We start from the raw sequence: 18948 nt of genomic DNA on the forward strand, positions 1-18948 counted from the left end.
GTCTCAGAAATAAACACAAGACAAGTTCTGTATTAGAAACAACCACCAGGACTTGAGCTGAATGTTACTGAAATCTTAATAACTCTCCAGGAGTAATGTGTGACTATGTATTAATGTGATATACTTTTCCATAAGGCACATAACTGCAGTTGATAACAGCCAAGAATAGCTTTATACAGGAGAAAAGATGAAAGAATAAAAGTAGGCTTTAATGTTCTTTTCTTTGCTTGCATTATTTCAATTGCACTGTGACCTTACGCAGTGATTCAGGGAACTGAAAAAGTGTCCAGATCATGGCTAGAAGACACAAAGAGTGAATTAACTCTCGCAGTCGCACATGAGCTCGGAAGGCAGTGCTGGACGCTGGCGAAATTGTGGCTCAGGGACAAGAATCCATCATCAAAGACCAATTAAACTGTAAGTGCAGGTAATAACACTTGAGGAGGGAACATCCTTGGCATAATCACAATTCTTCCCATCCCACCACAAAGGCTCGTCTCTAGGGGTGTGGTATTTCAAAATGGTAAAAGGTTAGAAGTCATCCCGCAGACGCACACTTGGCCACTGATGAGCACAGCGCTGGAGGGAGGTGTTTTCTGAGCGATGAGCACTTTTAGAATCACTATAGTGCGCGTTTATCCTGAACGGAGGTGTATCGCTGCCTAGGAGTACCATGTTGTGTTCATATAATATGTATTAATATAAACAATTTAAACAATTAAAGAGAAGAGAGAGAGAGTGCAAGGAAAAGAAAGACAGAGAGAGACAGAGAGCGCAAGGAAAAGAAAGAGAGAGACAGAGAGAGAGAGACAGAGAGCATGCAAGGAAAAGAAAGACAGACAGAGAGAGCAAGGAAAAGAAAGACAGAGAGAGAGAGAGTGCAGGGAAAAGAAAGAGAGCACAAGGAAAAGAAAGACAGAGCGAGAGAGCACAAGGAAAGAAAGACAGAGAGAGCACATGGAAAGAAAGACAGAGAGAGAGCACAAGGACAGAAAGCGAGAGAGAGAGCACAAGAAAAGAAAGACAAAGAGAGAGACAGAGAGCGAGAGAGCACAAGGAAAGAAAGACAGAGAGAGAGCGCACAAGGAAAGAAAGACAGAGAGAGCACATGGAAAGAAAGACAGAGAGAGAGCACAAGGAAAGAAAGGGAGAGAGCACAAGAAAAGAAAGACAAAGAGAGAGACAGAGAGCGAGAGAGCACAAGGAAAGAAAGACAGAGAGAGCACATGGAAAGAAAGACAGAGAGAGAGCACAAGGAAAGAAAGCAAGAGAGAGAGAGAGAGAGAGCACAAGAATAGAAAGACAAAGAGAGAGACAGAGAGCGAGAAAGCACAAGGAAAGAAAGACAGAGAGAGAGCGCACAAAGAAAGAAAGACAGAGAGACAGACAGAGAGAGCACAAGGGAAGAGAGAGCAAGAGAGACCGAGAGAGAGAGAGCACAAGGAAAGAAAGAAAGAGAGAGCACAAGGAAAGAAAGACAGAGAGAGAGAGAGAGAGAGAGAGCACAAGGAAAGAGACAGCAAGAGAGAGACAGAGAGAGCACAAGGAAAGAAAGACAGAGAGAGAGCACAAGGGAAGAGAGAGCGAGAGAGACAGAGAGAGAGCACAAAGAAAGAAAGACAGAGAGAGAGACAGAGAGAGAGCACAAGGAAAGAAAGACAGAGAGACCGAGAGAGAGCACAAAGAAAGAAAGAGAGAGAGAGAGAGACAGAGAGAGCCAGCACAAGGAAAGAAAGACAGAGAGAGTGAGAAAGAGAGCGAGACAGCACAAGGAAAAGAAAGACCAAGAATGAGAGCGCAAGAAAAAGAAAGACAGAGAGAGAGAGAGAGAGAGAGAGAGAGATACTGAGAACACTGCAAAACTGTTGCACAGTGATTGATTAGAAATACAGCTCCTGCTCAGAGAGGTCTGATAGCGGCCTTGAGAAAGAGACTGATTGAGGACATAATTCTGAATAGAGGAGATTTCATGGTTAGAAGCATGAAACTGAAGGCAAGATGGATGGCAGGCTAGAAAGTAGGAATTACTGCGAGAGCACCGACTCTTTCTCCAGGAGCCTCGAACAGCAAACAAACCACTGTTTTGTAAGCAATGATTCTCCCAGTGCTCCATCAATTAAGTGGTGACTCATGCAAATGCACAGGAGGCTGGTCACAGAGCGGAGCGGGCAATATACGAGCCTGGATGGGTCTCTTGACAAGGCCTGCGAGTTCTTGAAACTCTATTTTGTGAGAGAAGATAATAAAAGACTAGACGTGAACAGAATGGCCAAGGTCTGGCACATTAGCAAAGTGTTTTTGATTGAATGAAGTAACGATACTGCTTTTAGGATTTAATACGTGGTTACTTTTACCGAGGATATCCGGGAATGGACAAAAGGAAGCAGAAAATGATAGAGAAAAACGCACTGCCTTAACCTCAGATGGAAAAGCCTGTTCGAGTAGTACAGCCACCCAGATGAAAGCAGAATGCATAATGTATATATTTATTCATAAGCAGAAAATTTATTTCCCCCCTATTTTAAGTAGACATTGTTATTTTTCAGCCTGTTTCTCAAATATGCAGTTATAATTCGCATGTATTGTATTTAAACTTCAAACTCACAAGACTATTTAGCATATCTAGTTGTGTTACTACAGTTCATTATAGCAACAATCTGCACATTAGTATTCAAAAGAAAAGCAGATACAATGGGAGTAATGTATTTTTGTCACCTGCTGCTGAAACAGTTGGGCAATCCCCCAGTAGAGATCTAATTATCAGATTGTTTCTCAACACTCTTATCTGGAACACATAATGGCTATGGATTGAATGGTGAATTGAAAAGCAAGTATGCTCTGTTACTGTGTGTGTGTGTGTGTGTGTGCAAGCACGCGTGTCCATGTGCGTCCAGCTCCCATACCTTTCCACATTATCAAGGTTGCCTGCCACCCCGAGTCCTCCGATGGTGTAGAGCTTGCCATCATAGACCAGGCTATTGTGGCGACAACGAGGGACTGTCATTCGGGACACCAGGTTCCAATTATCCAGCAAGGACATGTAGCACCACACATCTGGCAGCATGACTCCCGACTCCATTCCACCTGACGACAGTGAAAAACCCAAACACAAAGGACTGCTCAAGTCTCCATTTGCACACTGCCTTTCACACACCTACTCTAAAACAACTCTACAGCAGCTACTACATCACCAAATGTCACGTTTAAAGTGTCAATTGTTTTTTTTGTTTTTTTGCACCAAATATTGCACATGTGGGACAATTAAAAAAAAAAAGAACTACTGTCCTCACGATCAAAAACCCTACATCAGTAACAGCTCGTTTAAACTGTAAAATTGTAGCACATCACTCGACAATATGATAGCAATTAAAAACAGCGATAGGTTTATGGTACGCATAGAAGAAACAAGAGTGCTCTGAGAGCACAATATCCCCTGCTGGCAACGATGCCATAACTCTGGTAAAATGGGACTGAATTGAACAAAATTGCAATATGCATATTACCGAAATATAACAAAGAATCCTGCCAAGTTTCATGAAATTCCTCCAAAAATTGTGAGAGGAGTTGATTTCAGAAGGTGAGTACCCTTCCTGGGACGGACAGACATCACCATGACATAATCCCCTTTCGGCCAGCGGGGGATAAAAATTGAGAAGGAAGTTGATTTCAGAAAGCAAGCACACCTTGGTGAAATTACCAAAGTACAAGTTTGTTAATAATCGAGGGCATAACTCTGGTAAAATTTGCCCAAATTAAACGAAATTTCAATATGCGTATAACTGTCATATACGTACAAAGCCTTTTGCCAAGTTTGGTGAAATTCCTCCACAAATTGTAAGAGGAGTTGATTTCAGAAGAACGTACACCCTCATGAAATTGTCAAAATACAAGTTATTTAATCAAGGGTCAAAACTCTGGTAACATTTTCACAAACAAAATTAAATCGCAATATGGGTATTACCGTCATATATAAAAAGGCCTTTTGACAAGCTTCGAGAAATTCGTTCAAAAATTGTGAGAGGAGTTGATGTCAGAAGGCAAGCACACCTTCATGAAATTGTGAAAGTACAAGGTTGTTAATCAAGGGCCACAACTCTGGTAAAATGTGACCGAATTGAACAAAATAACAATATGCGTACTACCGACATACAACAATGCCTTTTGACAAGTTTCGTAAAATTCCTCCAAAAATTGTGAGAGGAGTTGATTTCAGAAGGAAAAAACACTCTCATGAAATTGTCCAAGTATAACTTTGGTAATCAAGGGCTGCAACTCTGGTAAAATGTGACCGAATTGAACGAAATTACAATATGCGTATTACTGACATATAACAAAGAATCCTGCCAAGTTTCGTGAAATTCCTCCAAAAATTGTGAGAGGAATTGATTTCAGAAGGTGAGCACCCTTCCCGGGACAGACATCGCCACGACATAATCCCCCTTAGGGCCTTTCGGCCAGCAGGGGATAAAAATAAATAAATAAATAAATAAAACACTTGAAGGAGATGCCTGATTAGTTGGCAAGTCTTTTTAGCCAAAGGGGAGAAACAGATGACACTGTCATTTCCTCCCACTGAAATGATGGGTCAATTACACTCTCATCCAAAGAAGGCTCAAGGCACAGGTCAATTTTCAGATTGAATTGAAACAATATGGCACTGAGAACCATGTTTTTACTATTTGGGGGGCAAAACAGACTGAGTCTCCTAAAAAAACAAAAAAAACAACACCAACAAAAAAAAAACCCACAAGGGCAATGAGTGACAAAATCTCTGCGAGAACATTCAGGGGGGGGGGGGGGGGGGGGGGGGGGGGGGGGGGCACTGCCTCCACAAATTCTCACCAGATTGCACTAAATATAAACGCGCTCACCCATGGGAAGCCCAAAACTGCAAATGACATGCAGCCATTTTGATTACCTGACAGGTAGATATTATCCCCTGCTGAAATGACAGAGAAGAACTCGCGATCGTAGAAAGGCAGGCTGGCCAGCGGGTACCACTTGTTGTTCTGGGGGTTGAAGCAAGTGACGGCTGTCAGCGAGCGCTGGTTCATACCGATGACCTGACGCCCTCCTACCAGCACTATCACCTCAGCAACTCCTGCAGGGACAGAAAATGCAGAAAAATCACACACACAAAAAAAAACAAAACACAACACCACACACCACTGACATACAAGGACACAGGCATTTTTTTCCAGTGACATTTTGATGGGATGAAGGGGTCTCATCTTTAGAGACAGCTGACAGACAGAATATTTTACAATGTTTAAAAGGCTAACAAACTAGATTTTAATTTTTTATGCATTACTTAAGTTTTTTTTGTTTAAAAACATGATTACACTCACTGATTTGTTTTTGAGAAATACCGGGAGTCATGATGTGCAGAATGGGTTCGGGCATGGACTTAGCAAATTATTTCACCAGAACTAACGGAGTACTTGAGAAAATACTGTAGCAGAGCTCATAAACGTATGAAAAAATGGCTATGGTCCAGCGATTCCAGTTTTCTAAACAGCAGCTAGCTTGACTTCTGTAGTGAATTCTCTGTTATGACTTTCATTTATGTTAATTATTTAGCTGAAGGCAGCTCACTGGATCAGAGACTAACTACAGGGCGAGAGACACGAGCTCAAAAAGGGAGGGCATTTCATAGTCTCAAAAATGTTTCATTTTATTTACCCTCTCTTGGTCTGATCAGCAAATAAAGGACATGGCTTATTGAAAATAAAAATTTCCTCTCCAATGAAACTTGAAAACATGAATAGAGAAGCCTGCTAATTATTAAAGTTTAAAAAATAAAATGGAACTGTTGTTGCATTCAGTGATGCTTGCTGCTTATTTGGACCTTCGTAAGCATGCAAGTTTAAGTAACTGGACTTTTAGTTGAATAGCCCTGCTGGAAAGCAAAAAATAAAAGCAATAACAAAAATAACAGATAGCTAGTCTAGAAAAACAGACGGTGAAAATTCCAGACCCTGACACACAAAACCAAGTTCATGCCAAACATGACACTGGCTGTGCAGACAAACATTCCCTTCCAAAAATATATGCTTATTTAAGAAATGATAGAGAATTCACTTTCTGGAGAGAGAGAGAGAGAGAGAGAGAGAGAGAGAGAGACAGACAGACAGACAGACAGACAGACAAGAGACACAGACAAAAGAGACTGAGAGAGAGACAGATGAGAGACAGAGAGAGACAGACAAAAGATCGAGACAGACAAGAGACTGAGAGAGAGAGACAGACGAGAGAGAGAGAGAGAGAGAGAGACAGACAGACAGACAGACAGACCAAGAGAGAGTGAGAGACAGACAAGAGACCGAGAGAGAGAGACAGACAGACAAGAGACAGAGAAAGACACAGAGAGACAGACAAAAGACAGAGAGAGAGAGAGAGAGAGAGAAAGAGACCGAGAGAAAGAAAGACAGACAGACAAGAGACTGAGAGAGAGAGAGAGACAGACGAGAGAGAGACAGAGAGAGAGAGAGACAGACAAGAGACAGAGAGTGAGAGAGACAAGAGAGAGAGTGAGAGAGAGACAGACAAGAGACCAAGAGAGAGTGAGAGAGAGAAAGAGAGAGACAAGAGTGAGAGAGAGAGACAGACAACAGACCAAGAGAGAGTGAGAGACAGACAAGAGACTGAGAGAGTGAGAGACAAGAGAGTGAGAGAGAGACAGACAAGAGACCGAGAGAGTGAGAGAGAAAGAGACAGACAAGAGACAGAGTGAGAGAGAAAGAGACAGACAAGAGACCAAGAGAGACAGACGAGAAACCAAGAGACAGTGAGAGAGACAGACAAGAGACAGAGAGAGAGAGAGAGAGAAAGAGACCGAGAGAAAGAAAGACAGACAGACAAGAGACTGAGAGAGAGAGACAGACGAGAGAGAGACAGAGAGAGAGAGAGACAGACAAGAGACAGAGAGTGAGAGAGACAAGAGAGAGAGTGAGAGAGAGACAGACAAGAGACCAAGAGAGAGTGAGAGAGAGAAAGAGAGAGACAAGAGTGAGAGAGAGAGACAGACAACAGACCAAGAGAGAGTGAGAGACAGACAAGAGACTGAGAGAGTGAGAGAGAGAGACAAGAGAGTGAGAGAGAAAGAGACAGACAAGAGACAGAGTGAGAGAGAAAGAGACAGACAAGAGACCAAGAGAGACAGACGAGAAACCAAGAGACAGTGAGAGAGACAGACAAGAGACAGAGAGACAGGCAAGAGACAGAGAGAGAGAGACAGATGAGAGAGAGAGAGGAGACAGGGGAAGAGAGAGAGAGAGAAAACAACAACTACCAACCAACCAACCAACCAACCAAACAAACAAACAAACAAACAAACAAACAAACAAACAAACAAACAAACAAACAAACAAACAAACAAACAACAAAAAAAAGATTCTTGTCTGCCAGCTTCAGGCTCAGTCAGTTTGATTGCCCAACTTGATTTTTTTTTCCTCTCCAAGTGTTTGGATTAAAATTCATAACGTACATTCTTCCTCCAAAATCAGACGACTGGGGCATTTCTCTGCAGCAGAAGAAAATAGGATCAGTCTTCTGCAGCAGAATAAAATGAAACGTTAATGCACAACCTACAGTAGAAAATATCTTAAAAAAAAAAAAGACACTGTAGTCAGTTGTGCAGAAGCTAGTTAAAATGCAAAGATGATTTCCCTTCAGTGGGATTCACTGCTGTTACATTATTTTTTCCATCATATTAATTCCTCATGGAAAAAAGATCCTGGTTGTTATAGTATTGTATTTTATAGTTTATAAAGGTTTGTGTAGTGCAAAATGAATTTGTGCAAGGTAGCGAATATTTTTAACATTCATGCAAACAAAATTGCATATTTACATACTGTCTCTGTTTCCAAAGCCTCAGTACCAGCTTAATTAGCACCTTTATCTTCCAATTCATCTTACACTTCCTGGAGAAAAGACCAGGCCATGACTTTCAATCTTCAACAGTCCAGGTTCGGTGAGCCTGTGCCTGCTGTCGCCTCAGATTCTTGGATGACAGGAGTGGAACCTGATGTGTTCTTCTGTTGTTGGAGCCCATCTACCTCTACATTCCAGAGTTGTAGTCGAGTCACGAAACCTCAAGTCCGAGTCCAGTCTCAAGTCCCCAGTGTTCAAATCTGAATCAAGTCCAAATCATTTAAAAAAAATTTCAAGTTGAGTCCACTATTGATCCGAGTCGAGTCCGAGAACAAGACTCCAACCGCACCATTTGACGGTGTCTATTTTAGCGCCATTAACATTAGTTTGTTCCTGAACATGACGAATGAACAGATGAATGTGCTTCTCTTTGTCAGGGAGTGTGAAGTATTCTGTCAGAGGTGGTTGGGAGACAGATGAGCGTGCAGAAGGTGTGTTTATTAATACAAGTGAAGACAGGTAAACAATCCAGAACGGCACGCAAAATCGTAAAATATGAAACAGGCAACAGGTCGAGCGAGGCACAAACAGGCTATTGTAGACTCAGCAGAATCCAAGGTGAGAAACAGGAAATCAGGGATCAGGAAACCAAATAAGGAAATAAGGCTCGGTAATGTGTCAGCAACGCAACTCAATACTTCGCAAAGTAAGTGAGTTTTCACAGTTTTTATACTGGTGTGCTGATTGCGCCTTAATCCTGTGCAGGTGCGAGTCGTTTACGGCGAGCACGCGAGAGTCCGCTTGGCGCATGCGAGCTGTCCGGAGCGCGCCCGAGAGTCTATCTGATGCATGCACCAAGGCGCACAGGTGTGACACTCTTGCATGAAATTAGTACAAAAAGGAATATAGATATAAATATCTTATGCCAAATTATTATGGCATGTTACAAAGAATAAAGAAAAAATCCGAGTCCTCGTCTTCAATTTACGAGTCTGAATGCAGTTAACGCACGAGTCCGAGTCCAAGTCCGAGTCATCAGCGCTCAAGTCCAAGTCAAGTCACGAGTCCTTATAATTAGGGCACGGGTTGGACTTGAGTCTGAGTTCTGGACTCGAGTACTACAAGCCTGTTACATTCAGCATGTTGTGCATTCTGACATGCTTTTCTGCTCAACACTGTTGGAAAGAGTGGTTATAGCCTTCCTGTCAGTCTGGACATTCTCTTCGAACCTCTCTCATCAATAAGAAATTTTTACCCACAGAACTGCCATTCATTATATGTTTTTTTAAAGTGTTTTGCAAAATATAAATACAAAGAACTGTACAATTTGAAACTGAACTACTGTAAAAAAACTGAAACTGAAATACTCCAACCAGCCCACCAGGCATCCGCAACTGTGCCACGGTCAAAGTCACTGAAATTAAATCGGTATCTACGCGACTTAATGCATTGAGCTGCTGTTACCTAATTAGCTGATTGGATAATTGCTTGGATGAGCAGGTGTGCAGGTTCCTATTAAATATACAGTGACCTCTACAATTATTGGCACCCCTTGTAAAGATTAGTAACAAGGATTAGAAAAAAAAATCCACATTTTGTTGAAGTCACTTCATCTCATGCTGAAAAAAATTAGAAAAATCCAACCATTAACTGAAATAAATTTCTTCAGAGAAAAACAAATCCCTCATCAAGAAATAGTTATTTTCAACAAAAAAACCACGTGTCACTATTATTGGCACCCCGGGAAATTATAGTGCACACAATGTAACTGTATCCAGAAGCACTATTGACTTATCTGGGCTTGGAGGCATCTGGGATGGACCATCACACAGTGGAAATGTGTACTGTGGTCAGACACATCAATATTCCAGGTCTTATTTTTGGAATAAATGGAAGCCATGTGCTTCGGACCAAAGAAGAAAAGGACCATCATCCAGACTGTTACCAGCAACAAGTCCAAAAGCCAGGGTCTGTCACGGTATGGGGTTGTGATGGAGCATTAAAGGAGAACTGAAGTCATTTTTAAACTTGCTCGTCTCGTCTCGTCTCGTCTTCTTCCGCTTATCCAGGACCGGGTCGCGGAGGCAGCAGTCTAAGCATGGAAGCCCAAACTTCCCTTTCCCCAGACACCTCGGCCAGCTCCTCGGGAAGAACACCGAGGCGTTCCCAGGCCAGCCGAGAGACATAGTCCCTCCAGCGTGTCCTGGGTCTTCCCCGGGGCCTCCTCCCGGGGGGACATGCCTGGAACACCTCCCCAGGGAGGCGTCCAGGAGGCATCCGAAAAAGATGCCCGAGCCACCTCAGCTGGTTCCTCTCGATGTGGAGGAGCAGCGGCTCTACTCCGAGCTCCTCCCGAGTGACTGTGCTTCTCACCCTATCTCTAAGGGAGCGCCCAGCCACCCTGCGAAGGAAACTCATTTCAGCCGCTTGTATCCGCGATCTTGTTCTTTCTGTCATTACCCAAAGCTCATGACCATAGGTGAGAGTCGGAACGTAGATCGACCGGTAAATTGAGAGCTTCGCCTTTTGGCTCAGCTCCTTCTTCACCACGACGGACCGGTAAAGCGACCGCATCACTGCGGAGGCTGCACCGATCCGCCTGTCGATCTCACGCTCCATCCTTCCCTCACTCGTGAACAAGATCCCGAGATACTTAAACTCCTCCACTTGAGGCAGGACTTCTCCACCAACCTGGAGAGGGCAAGCCACCCTTTTCCGGTCGAGAACCATGGCCTCGGACTTGGAGGTGCTGATTCTCATCCCAGCCGCTTCACACTCGACTGCAAACCGCCCCAGTGCATGCTGAAGGTCCTGGTTTGAAGAAGCCAACAGGACAACATCATCCGCAAAAAGCAGAGATGAAATCCTGTGGTTCCCAAACAGGATTCCTTCCGGCCCCTGGCTGCGCCTAGAAATTCTGTCCATAAAAATTATGAACAGAACCGGTGACAAAGGGCAGCCCTGACGGAGTCCAACATGCACTGGGAACAGGTCTGACTTACTGCTGGCAATGCGAACCAGACTCCTGCTCCGTTCGTACAGGGACCGGACAGCCCTTAGCAAAGAGCCCCGAACCCCATACTCCCGAAGCACCCCCCACAGAATACCACGGGGGACACGGTCGAATGCCTTCTCCAGATCCACAAAGCACATGTGGACTGGTTGGGCAAACTCCCATGAACCCTCGAGCACCCTATGAAGGGTATAGAGCTGGTCCAGTGTTCCGCGACCAGGACGAAAACCGCATTGTTCCTCCTGGATCCGAGGTTCGACTATCGGTCGAATTCTCCTCTCCAGTACCCTGGAGTAAACTTTCCCTGGGAGGCTGAGAAGTGTGATTCCCCTATAATTGGAGCACACTCTCCGGTCCCCTTTCTTAAAAAGAGGGACCACCACCCCAGTCTGCCACTCCAGAGGCACTGTCCCCGACCGCCACGCGATGTTGCAGAGGCGTGTCAACCAAGACAGCCCCACAACATCCAGAGACTTGAGATACTCAGGGCGGATCTCATCCACCCCCGGTGCCTTGCCACCGAGGAGCTTGCAAACCACCTCAGTGACTTCGGCTTGGGTAATGGACGAGTCCACCTCTGAGTCATCAGCCTCAGTCTCCTCAGTGGAAGACATGACGGTGGGATTGAGGAGATCCTCAAAGTATTCCTTCCACCGCCCGACAATGTCCCCAGTCGAGGTCAACAGCTCCCCACCCGCACTGTAAACAGTGTTGGCAGAGTACTGCTTCCCCCTCCTGAGGCGCCGGACGGTTTGCCAGAATTTCTTCGAGGCCGACCGATAGTCCTTCTCCATGGCCTCCCCGAACTCCTCCCAGTTCCGAGTTTTTGCCTCCGCAACTGCCCGAGCTGCAGCACGCCTGGCCTGCCGATACCCGTCGGCTGCCTCAGGAGTCCCGGAGGTCAACATGGCCCGATAGGACTCCTTCTTCAGCTTGACGGCATCCCTTACTTCCGGTGTCCACCACCGGGTTCGGGGATTGCCGCCACGACAGGCACCGGAGACCTTGCGGCCACAGCTCCGAACAGCTGCGTCCACAATGGAGGTAGAGAACATGGTCCACTCAGACTCAATGTCCCCCGCCTCCCTCGGAAGCTGGGAAAAGCTCTCCCGGAGGTGGGAGTTAAAGACCTCCCCAACAGAGTGCTCGGCCAGACGTTCCCAGCAGACCCTCACCATACGTTTGGGCCTGCCAGGTCTGTCCAGCTTCCTCCTCCGCCAGCGGATCCAACTCACCACCAGGTGGTGATCAGTTGACAACTCAGCCCCTCTCTTCACCCGAGTGTCCAAGACATAGGGTCGGAGATCAGATGACACGACTACAAAGTCGATCATCGACCTCCGACCTAAGGTGTCCTGGTGCCACGTGCACTTATGGACACCCCTATGCTCGAACATGGTGTTCGTTATGGACAAACTGTGACTAGCACAGAAGTCCAATAACAAAACACCACTCGGGTTCAGATCGGGGAGGCCGTTCCTCCCAACCACGCCCCTCCAGGTGTCACTGTCATCGCCCACGTGAGCATTGAAGTCCCCCAGTAGCACAATGGAGTCCCCAGTCTGAGCACCCCTCAGTACCTCTCCCAGGGACTCCAAGAAGGCCGGATACTCTATACTGCTATTTGGCCCGTAGGCACAAACAACAGCAAGAGCCCTCTCCCCAATCCGAAGGCGCAGAGAGGCGACCCTCTCGTTCACTGGGGTAAACTCCAACACATGGCGGCTGAGCTGGGGAGCTATAAGGAAGCCCACACCAGCCCGCCGCCGCTCACCATGGGCGACTCCAGAGAAGTGGAAAGTCCAGCCCCTCTCGAGGAGCTGGGTTCCAGAGCCCAAGCTGTGCGTGGAGGTGAGCCCGACTATCTCTAGCCGGTACCTCTCAACCTCCCGCACAAGCTCAGGCTCCTTCCCCCCCAGCGAAGTGACATTCCATGTCCCAACAGCCAGCCGCTGTGTCCGGGGGTCAGGTCGTCGAGGCCCCTGCCTTCGACTGCCACCCAATCCACACTGCACCAAACCCCTACTGCTACCTCTGTGGGTGGTGAACCCACAGGAGGTCGGGCCCACGTCGCCTCTTCGGGCTGAGCCCGGCCGGGCCCCATGGGCAAAGGCCCGACCACCAAGCGCTCGCATACGAGCCCCAACCCCGGGCCTGGCTCCAGGGTGGGGCCCCGGCTGCGTCCTACCGGGCGACGTCACGGTCCTGGATTTTTTCTCCATAGGGGTTTTTTGGTGAACTTGCTTTATTTCTTAATTAACGTGTTCTTCAATTACATTTTTGGTTTTAGTAACCTTATATCATGACTCGTATTGGCAACTAATTGCAATTAAATATTATACTTATCGGCCTATTCGGTTTTTAGCCGTGTTGAATTTAGTTCGTTTTGTCGACGGCAGGCGTCGCTTATCCGCGTGATCTTCACGAGACTTGTGCGAGACTTCGAAACGTGAAGCGTCAGCCAGGTGTCAGTGCCGCCATTTTGAAAACTGTTTCCCAAACGAAATATTGCACAAAAACGAGTTTAAATGACGATTACTGCCTACTTTCTTCAAACTTTCCTGATTGCTATCAAAACAAACAAAACTTCTGGCTCGATTACATCAGCATTCGAAAGAGGGCGCGCGCGTCTTTTGACAACGTTGGCAGATGTTGGTCACTTTGATTTCCGCTGTACGTTTTACTTCCGTCCTACGAAGTCTCGCACAGGTCTCAACGAATCTCGTTTACGGCCATTGCTTTGACATATGGACTGATATATTACAGAGCATATTTCAAACACTCATAACATGCTATAGCAGTGAAACACGGCTATCAAAAATGCATCCCTATATTTAATAAAATGAGATAAATAGAATTTTGATCATAAAAAATTTGCCTTCAGTTCCCCTTTAATGCAGAAGAGTACATTGAGATTTTGGAGCAGCATATGCTGCCTTCCAGATGACACCTTTTCCAGGGATATTTCAACCAGACAATGCAAAATCACATTCTGCACACATTACAAAGGCAAGGCTGCGGAAGGAGAGGGTGCCTGTTCCCAATAGAGAATGTGGGGAAAATTTTGAAACAAAAAAATATGACAACAACCCCATACTGTTGCATACATGTTTGCAGGAAAAATGGGACAAAATAACACCTGAAACGCTTCATCACTTGGTGTCTTCAGTCCCTGAACATCTTTTAAGTGTTGTGAGAAGGAATGGAAACATTATGAAGTGGTAAATGCTTTACTGCCCCAACCTTTTTTTGAGATGTGGTGCAAGAATCAAAATTGAAATGTGTTTATTTTGGTTAAAAAAAAAACAAGAAAGTTTCTGAGGTCGAATAATGTGCTGTTAAGTGCAATACAGGTCAAAGATTATTTTCAAATCATTGTTTTCCATTTTAATTTCAACATACTGTCCCAAATTCTTTTGGTTTGGGGCTGTATAATGCAGAAAATAGTCAAAATAGAGAAAAACCTATGAATGAGTAGGTGTGTCAAAACTTTTTGACTGCTACTGTAGATCATTAATGAGCAAGCCAGAGGGGACAGTGGCAAAACAATCTACCTAAAGCTACCGTATGTAAGGAAAAAGTATACAGTTGTAGAAGTGTAAACAGTTCCTGTGTATTTTGAAAGGAATTTCAGCATGAGCAAGTTGACGATAGGACACATGGACCAATTGCCTCTTGGAGATCTCATCTCATTATCTCTAGCCGCTTTATCCTGTTCTACAGGGTCGCAGGCAAGCTGGAGCCTATCCCAGCTGACTACGGGCGAAAGGCGGGGTACACCCTGGACAAGTCGCCAGGTCATCACAGGGCTGACACATAGACACACAACCATTCACACTCACATTCACACCTACAGTCAATTTAGAGTCACCAGTTAACCTAACCTGCATGTCTTTGGACTGTGGGGGAAACCGGAGCACCCGGAGGAAACCCACGGGGAGAACATGCAAACTCCACACAGAAAGGCCCTCGCCGGCCACGGGGCTCAAACCCGGACCTTCTTGCTGTGAGGCGACAGCGCTAACCACTACACCACCGTGCCGCCTCCCTCTTGAAGATAAAAGGCATAAATCATGTTTACAGTTGTAGACAGAGAAGAATGCAATACTAGTCTAATCTATGAGTCAGTCAGATCTCAGTTATCTAGCATGACTGAGATCAAGACCTGTGATCCGTGGCCTTGTGACAGGTTCCGGACCTCCTGCTGTGTGAGAAATCCCAGCATGGCTCGACCTGTTCCAATGACAAACCCACTGAGACAGGTATTATGGGCAGGCCACGGGGGGCCAGGACTCTGCTGATTGGAGTGGATTAAGCCATGCTTAAAAGACCTCCATGAGTCAGCAATGAAATTAAGTGAATATTCTGATAATCACAGCAATGAGTTACAGCCTGCAGTCTGAGGTCAAGGAGTTCAAACTAGTCAATTAACTTAGATATGCTACACTTCACAACCTACAAAAGACTTTCAAAAGCCAAGACTTTCACACTTTGAACAAGTTAATATTTCATTCTGCATCGGTAATAAAAAAAATAGTCTAAAGGAAGAACACAGCAAATTTTCCGATAAACGAATGAAAAAATTCTTTGTCGACGCATGAGCAGGTGTAGACTGGAACGTTCAAAATGGAAATCTGGTTTCACACAGCGGAGAGTTGTGAAGGTACACATTAGTGAAATTTACTGACTTGCTAAAGCTCAGTAATAAGAGGTGCAGGTGCTGCAACACCCACTGTTGACACTTTCTCTGGCAAGGACATGAAACTGCTGTGGCCGGACTCCAGGCACCGTGTTCGACTGCATTTGCGTGGGGAGCTGTTACAGATGAATATGATCGTTCAGCTTTACTGCTCTATCAGAATATCACCAGGTTGGGACTTGAATAAAATAACAGCAGGTAACGCACTGAAACTTACATAAAAACACTTATGTCTAGGGATATAATTTACCTACTGCTATTCAGAGGTGGCAAAACTGTGTACACCCGTGCACAGGAACCCAAAGATGATGTTCATATATGTGTTGAAATGTCATCTTTGTTCTCCATCTTTATGGGGCTTTCAACTGTGAAGCATCTAAATAATTATTATAATAGTCATTTAATAATTAGTCAAAACAGTCCTCCAAAGAAGTGGGTGGCACTGGGGGGAGAAAAAAGGAGGGAGAGAAAGAGAGATATTTATGGCAAAAGTACCCGAATTCTTTACTCAAGTTGAAGTGAAATTGCTCAGTGAAATAAACACTCTGGGCGGCACGGTAGTGTAGTGGTTAGCGCTGTTGCCTCACAGCAAGAAGGTCCGGGTTCAAGCCCCGTGGCCGGCGAGGGCCTTTCTGTGTGGAGTTTGCATGTTCTCCCCGTGTCCGTGTGGGTTTCCTCCGGGTGCTCCGGTTTCCCCCACAGTCCAAAGACATGCAGGTTAGGTTAACTGGTGACTCTAAATTGACCGTAGGTGTGAATGTGAGTGTGAATGGTTGTCTGTGTCTATGTGTCAGCCCTGTGATGACCTGGCGACTTGTCCAGGGTGTACCCTGCCTTTTGCCCGTAGTCAGCTGGGATAGGCTCCAGCTTGCCTGCGACCCTGTAGAACAGGATAATGAGATGAGATGAGATGCTCCTGTCATTTTGCCGGTTTGTTTACATTCAAAGCGGAAATGATTTTGTTGGACGTTTTGCATAAAGTTTTTATTTATTGAATTTGCAAAAAATAAAAATGCTCTGTTTCTCAAAATCCAGTGAATGTGAATAGAATAAAACAGTTATTCCATTCAATCTCGTCGTACATGGCTTATAGCCAACTTGGTGCTACGCGCCTCGTCTACGATCAGCTCATGTACGACTCAATTTTGTGAAATAACTTATATATATATATATATATATATATATATATATATATATATATATATAAAAAACAAATAAATGTAATATATAAAAGTCTAAGGCATGAGGTGAAGGGGGAAAAAAAACAACTTAGTACAGATGCTTAAAATATAGACCCAAATACAGTAACAAAGTAACCGCACTTTGTTACTTTTTAGCTCTGCTGCATCTAATGGTCTTACTAATGTTGGGTGATTTTGGGTGATTTCTTAGATGAGATGAAGCACGTACCTGCAGAAAGTCGTGGGCGCGTTCTGGGTGTCTGCATCTCTTGTCGGGCATGCGGCAGCATGTGGTAGCGCTTGGCCTCATTAACCAGGTCTCTGCACGGCTCTGAGGACTTGATCAGCTCCTCGTTGTCCACTACGTTCAGTAGGTAGCTGGGGTGGATAAAGGGCAGGCGCACTACTGCCAGCAGCTCTGACATATGCTGATAAAGGGGAGAAAAAAAAAAAAAAAAGCATTTCATCAAAACAGAAACTTGAAAACATAATTACCCATTACCCATCATCTTGGTGGCGGAGAAAAGAAAAACCAATCAACACATCCTAACAAGAACCAAAGACCTTGTGTTTGCATGTGAGTACCGATCCGAGTCATTATAAATAGATTATGCTTTCAAAAGCAATCGCTCACAGTGACAGCCCAATGGATAAAGAGCCCAGAGTGGGTCCAGGCTTGCCATTAAACTCGCATAATAAACTCCAACACCAATTACCCCATAATCAAAAATACCATCATGGTCTGGCAGCTTTATACGGCAGTAGTCAGGTGATAATAAGAAGGCACAGTAATGTACAGGTTGCAAGTATTTCCAAAATCAAAACTCCGCGAAGGGAGGAGGGTTGCCATGGTGAGCGATTCCATCACTGAATGGTTCCTTTTTCCACTCTATCTCCATTGAGGCCTTTTTCCTCATCAGGAGAACTTGTAAACACAATGCAACATGGCCAACAGCTGGTGAGGCTTTTTAATGCCACCTCCCTCCCCACTCTCGGCATCGCTGGATTTCAAAAGCAAACTCACCAAGCACATTATAAGATACAATGTAGGTCCACCAGAGGCGTAGCACCGAAATAACTCTGACACAGAAATTGGCCTTCAACACACACATGCATTCAGATGCACAGAGAGACTAGTCTAAATCAGGAACTATAAAGGTCAGAGATGTGGGTGTGCTGGTGGCATTTCCATGCAGTCCCAGGTGAGAATACTCTTGGGGAATATTTGCACCATCATGTTCTGATAGTTTATCTATCTGGCATTTCAGGAAGGGAGGGCTAACCCCACCATTCACTGATTTCCACGCAAGTGCGGGATCTCAGTAATGAAAAAAAAAAAAAAGATTAAAAATGTATTTTTTTAACAATATCTGCAGGCAGTGTACCTGAAGAGAAATCCCTTTGGATTATGACCATTCTCTCTTCTGCTGAAGCAATCATGGCTTATCGACTGTATGATTTACGAAACAAACGCAGCTCTGCTTCTGCTTGGGCTTGAGCTGCTCTGCAATAATGTCATGGCAAGAGGGAGTTGGCTTACAGCACTATACATGAGATATGGAACTGCTGTGCTACAAAAGAAATTCGGCTTTATTCAGCGTCAAGAGATGAATTGGCCATTATTCAGAGAACTGCATTAAGTGACTAAAAATGCTATACTGGAATTACCAAAATCACGGAGGCTCATGTGTCAAAACTCAAAAATGTGGTGATTGCTGCGTGTCCTTGTAAATCTATTTACAATAAGACTGCAAAAACAAACTCTCGGGGATCCAGCATGCTACACCTGTCTACAATAAAAGTGCACTGGGAACACACTTTATAGATATTCTGCACTACATCAGAGTCTCCATTCAGAGCGGGGTGTATTTTAGCCATTTGTTGTAGTGCTTAGCAGCACGCTGTTATCTAAGACTGTGTCCTGCTGCAGACTCCATGCATACTGCTTCTACATTAGAGTTTCGATTCAACACAAGTCATGTCTTGTGAGATTAGCTGATACTTTCTTTTTCAGTGATTGGAAGGATCATTTTCTCATGTCCTTTTCCATCACCAGAAGACATATCGGATCTAATCTGCCATGGAGGAACTTTGCTGAAACGATTTTGTACATTTTTATGGCAAATACTATAAAATAATATAAATCAGAGCCACAGGGTCCCTGCTTCAATCCTGAGTTCAGG

At 44.8% G+C, this 18948-nt stretch overlaps 1 protein-coding gene across 4 annotated transcripts in view; it reads right to left on the reverse strand.

The window, feature by feature from the left end:
• The window catches only part of LOC132894566 (kelch-like protein 29), a 291177-nt gene that overhangs the window by 46166 nt on the left and 226063 nt on the right, over positions 1-18948 (reverse strand). For 3 of the 4 annotated variants that reach the window (XM_060934564.1, XM_060934563.1, XM_060934561.1), the window contains 3 exons: positions 16995-17193; positions 4919-5101; positions 2904-3084 (listed from right to left, as the gene is read on the reverse strand). In XM_060934564.1, coding sequence (XP_060790547.1) covers positions 2904-3084; positions 4919-5101; positions 16995-17193 — 563 coding nt within the window. Of the gene's footprint in view, positions 1-2715; positions 2786-2903; positions 3085-4918; positions 5102-16994; positions 17194-18948 lie in introns of all 4 variants that reach the window. The other variant, XR_009655658.1, reaches the window with a different exon arrangement.

This window comes from Neoarius graeffei, chromosome 11 (assembly GCF_027579695.1).
Source record: "Neoarius graeffei isolate fNeoGra1 chromosome 11, fNeoGra1.pri, whole genome shotgun sequence".
In the NCBI taxonomy this organism is placed as follows: Eukaryota; Metazoa; Chordata; class Actinopteri; order Siluriformes; family Ariidae; genus Neoarius; species Neoarius graeffei.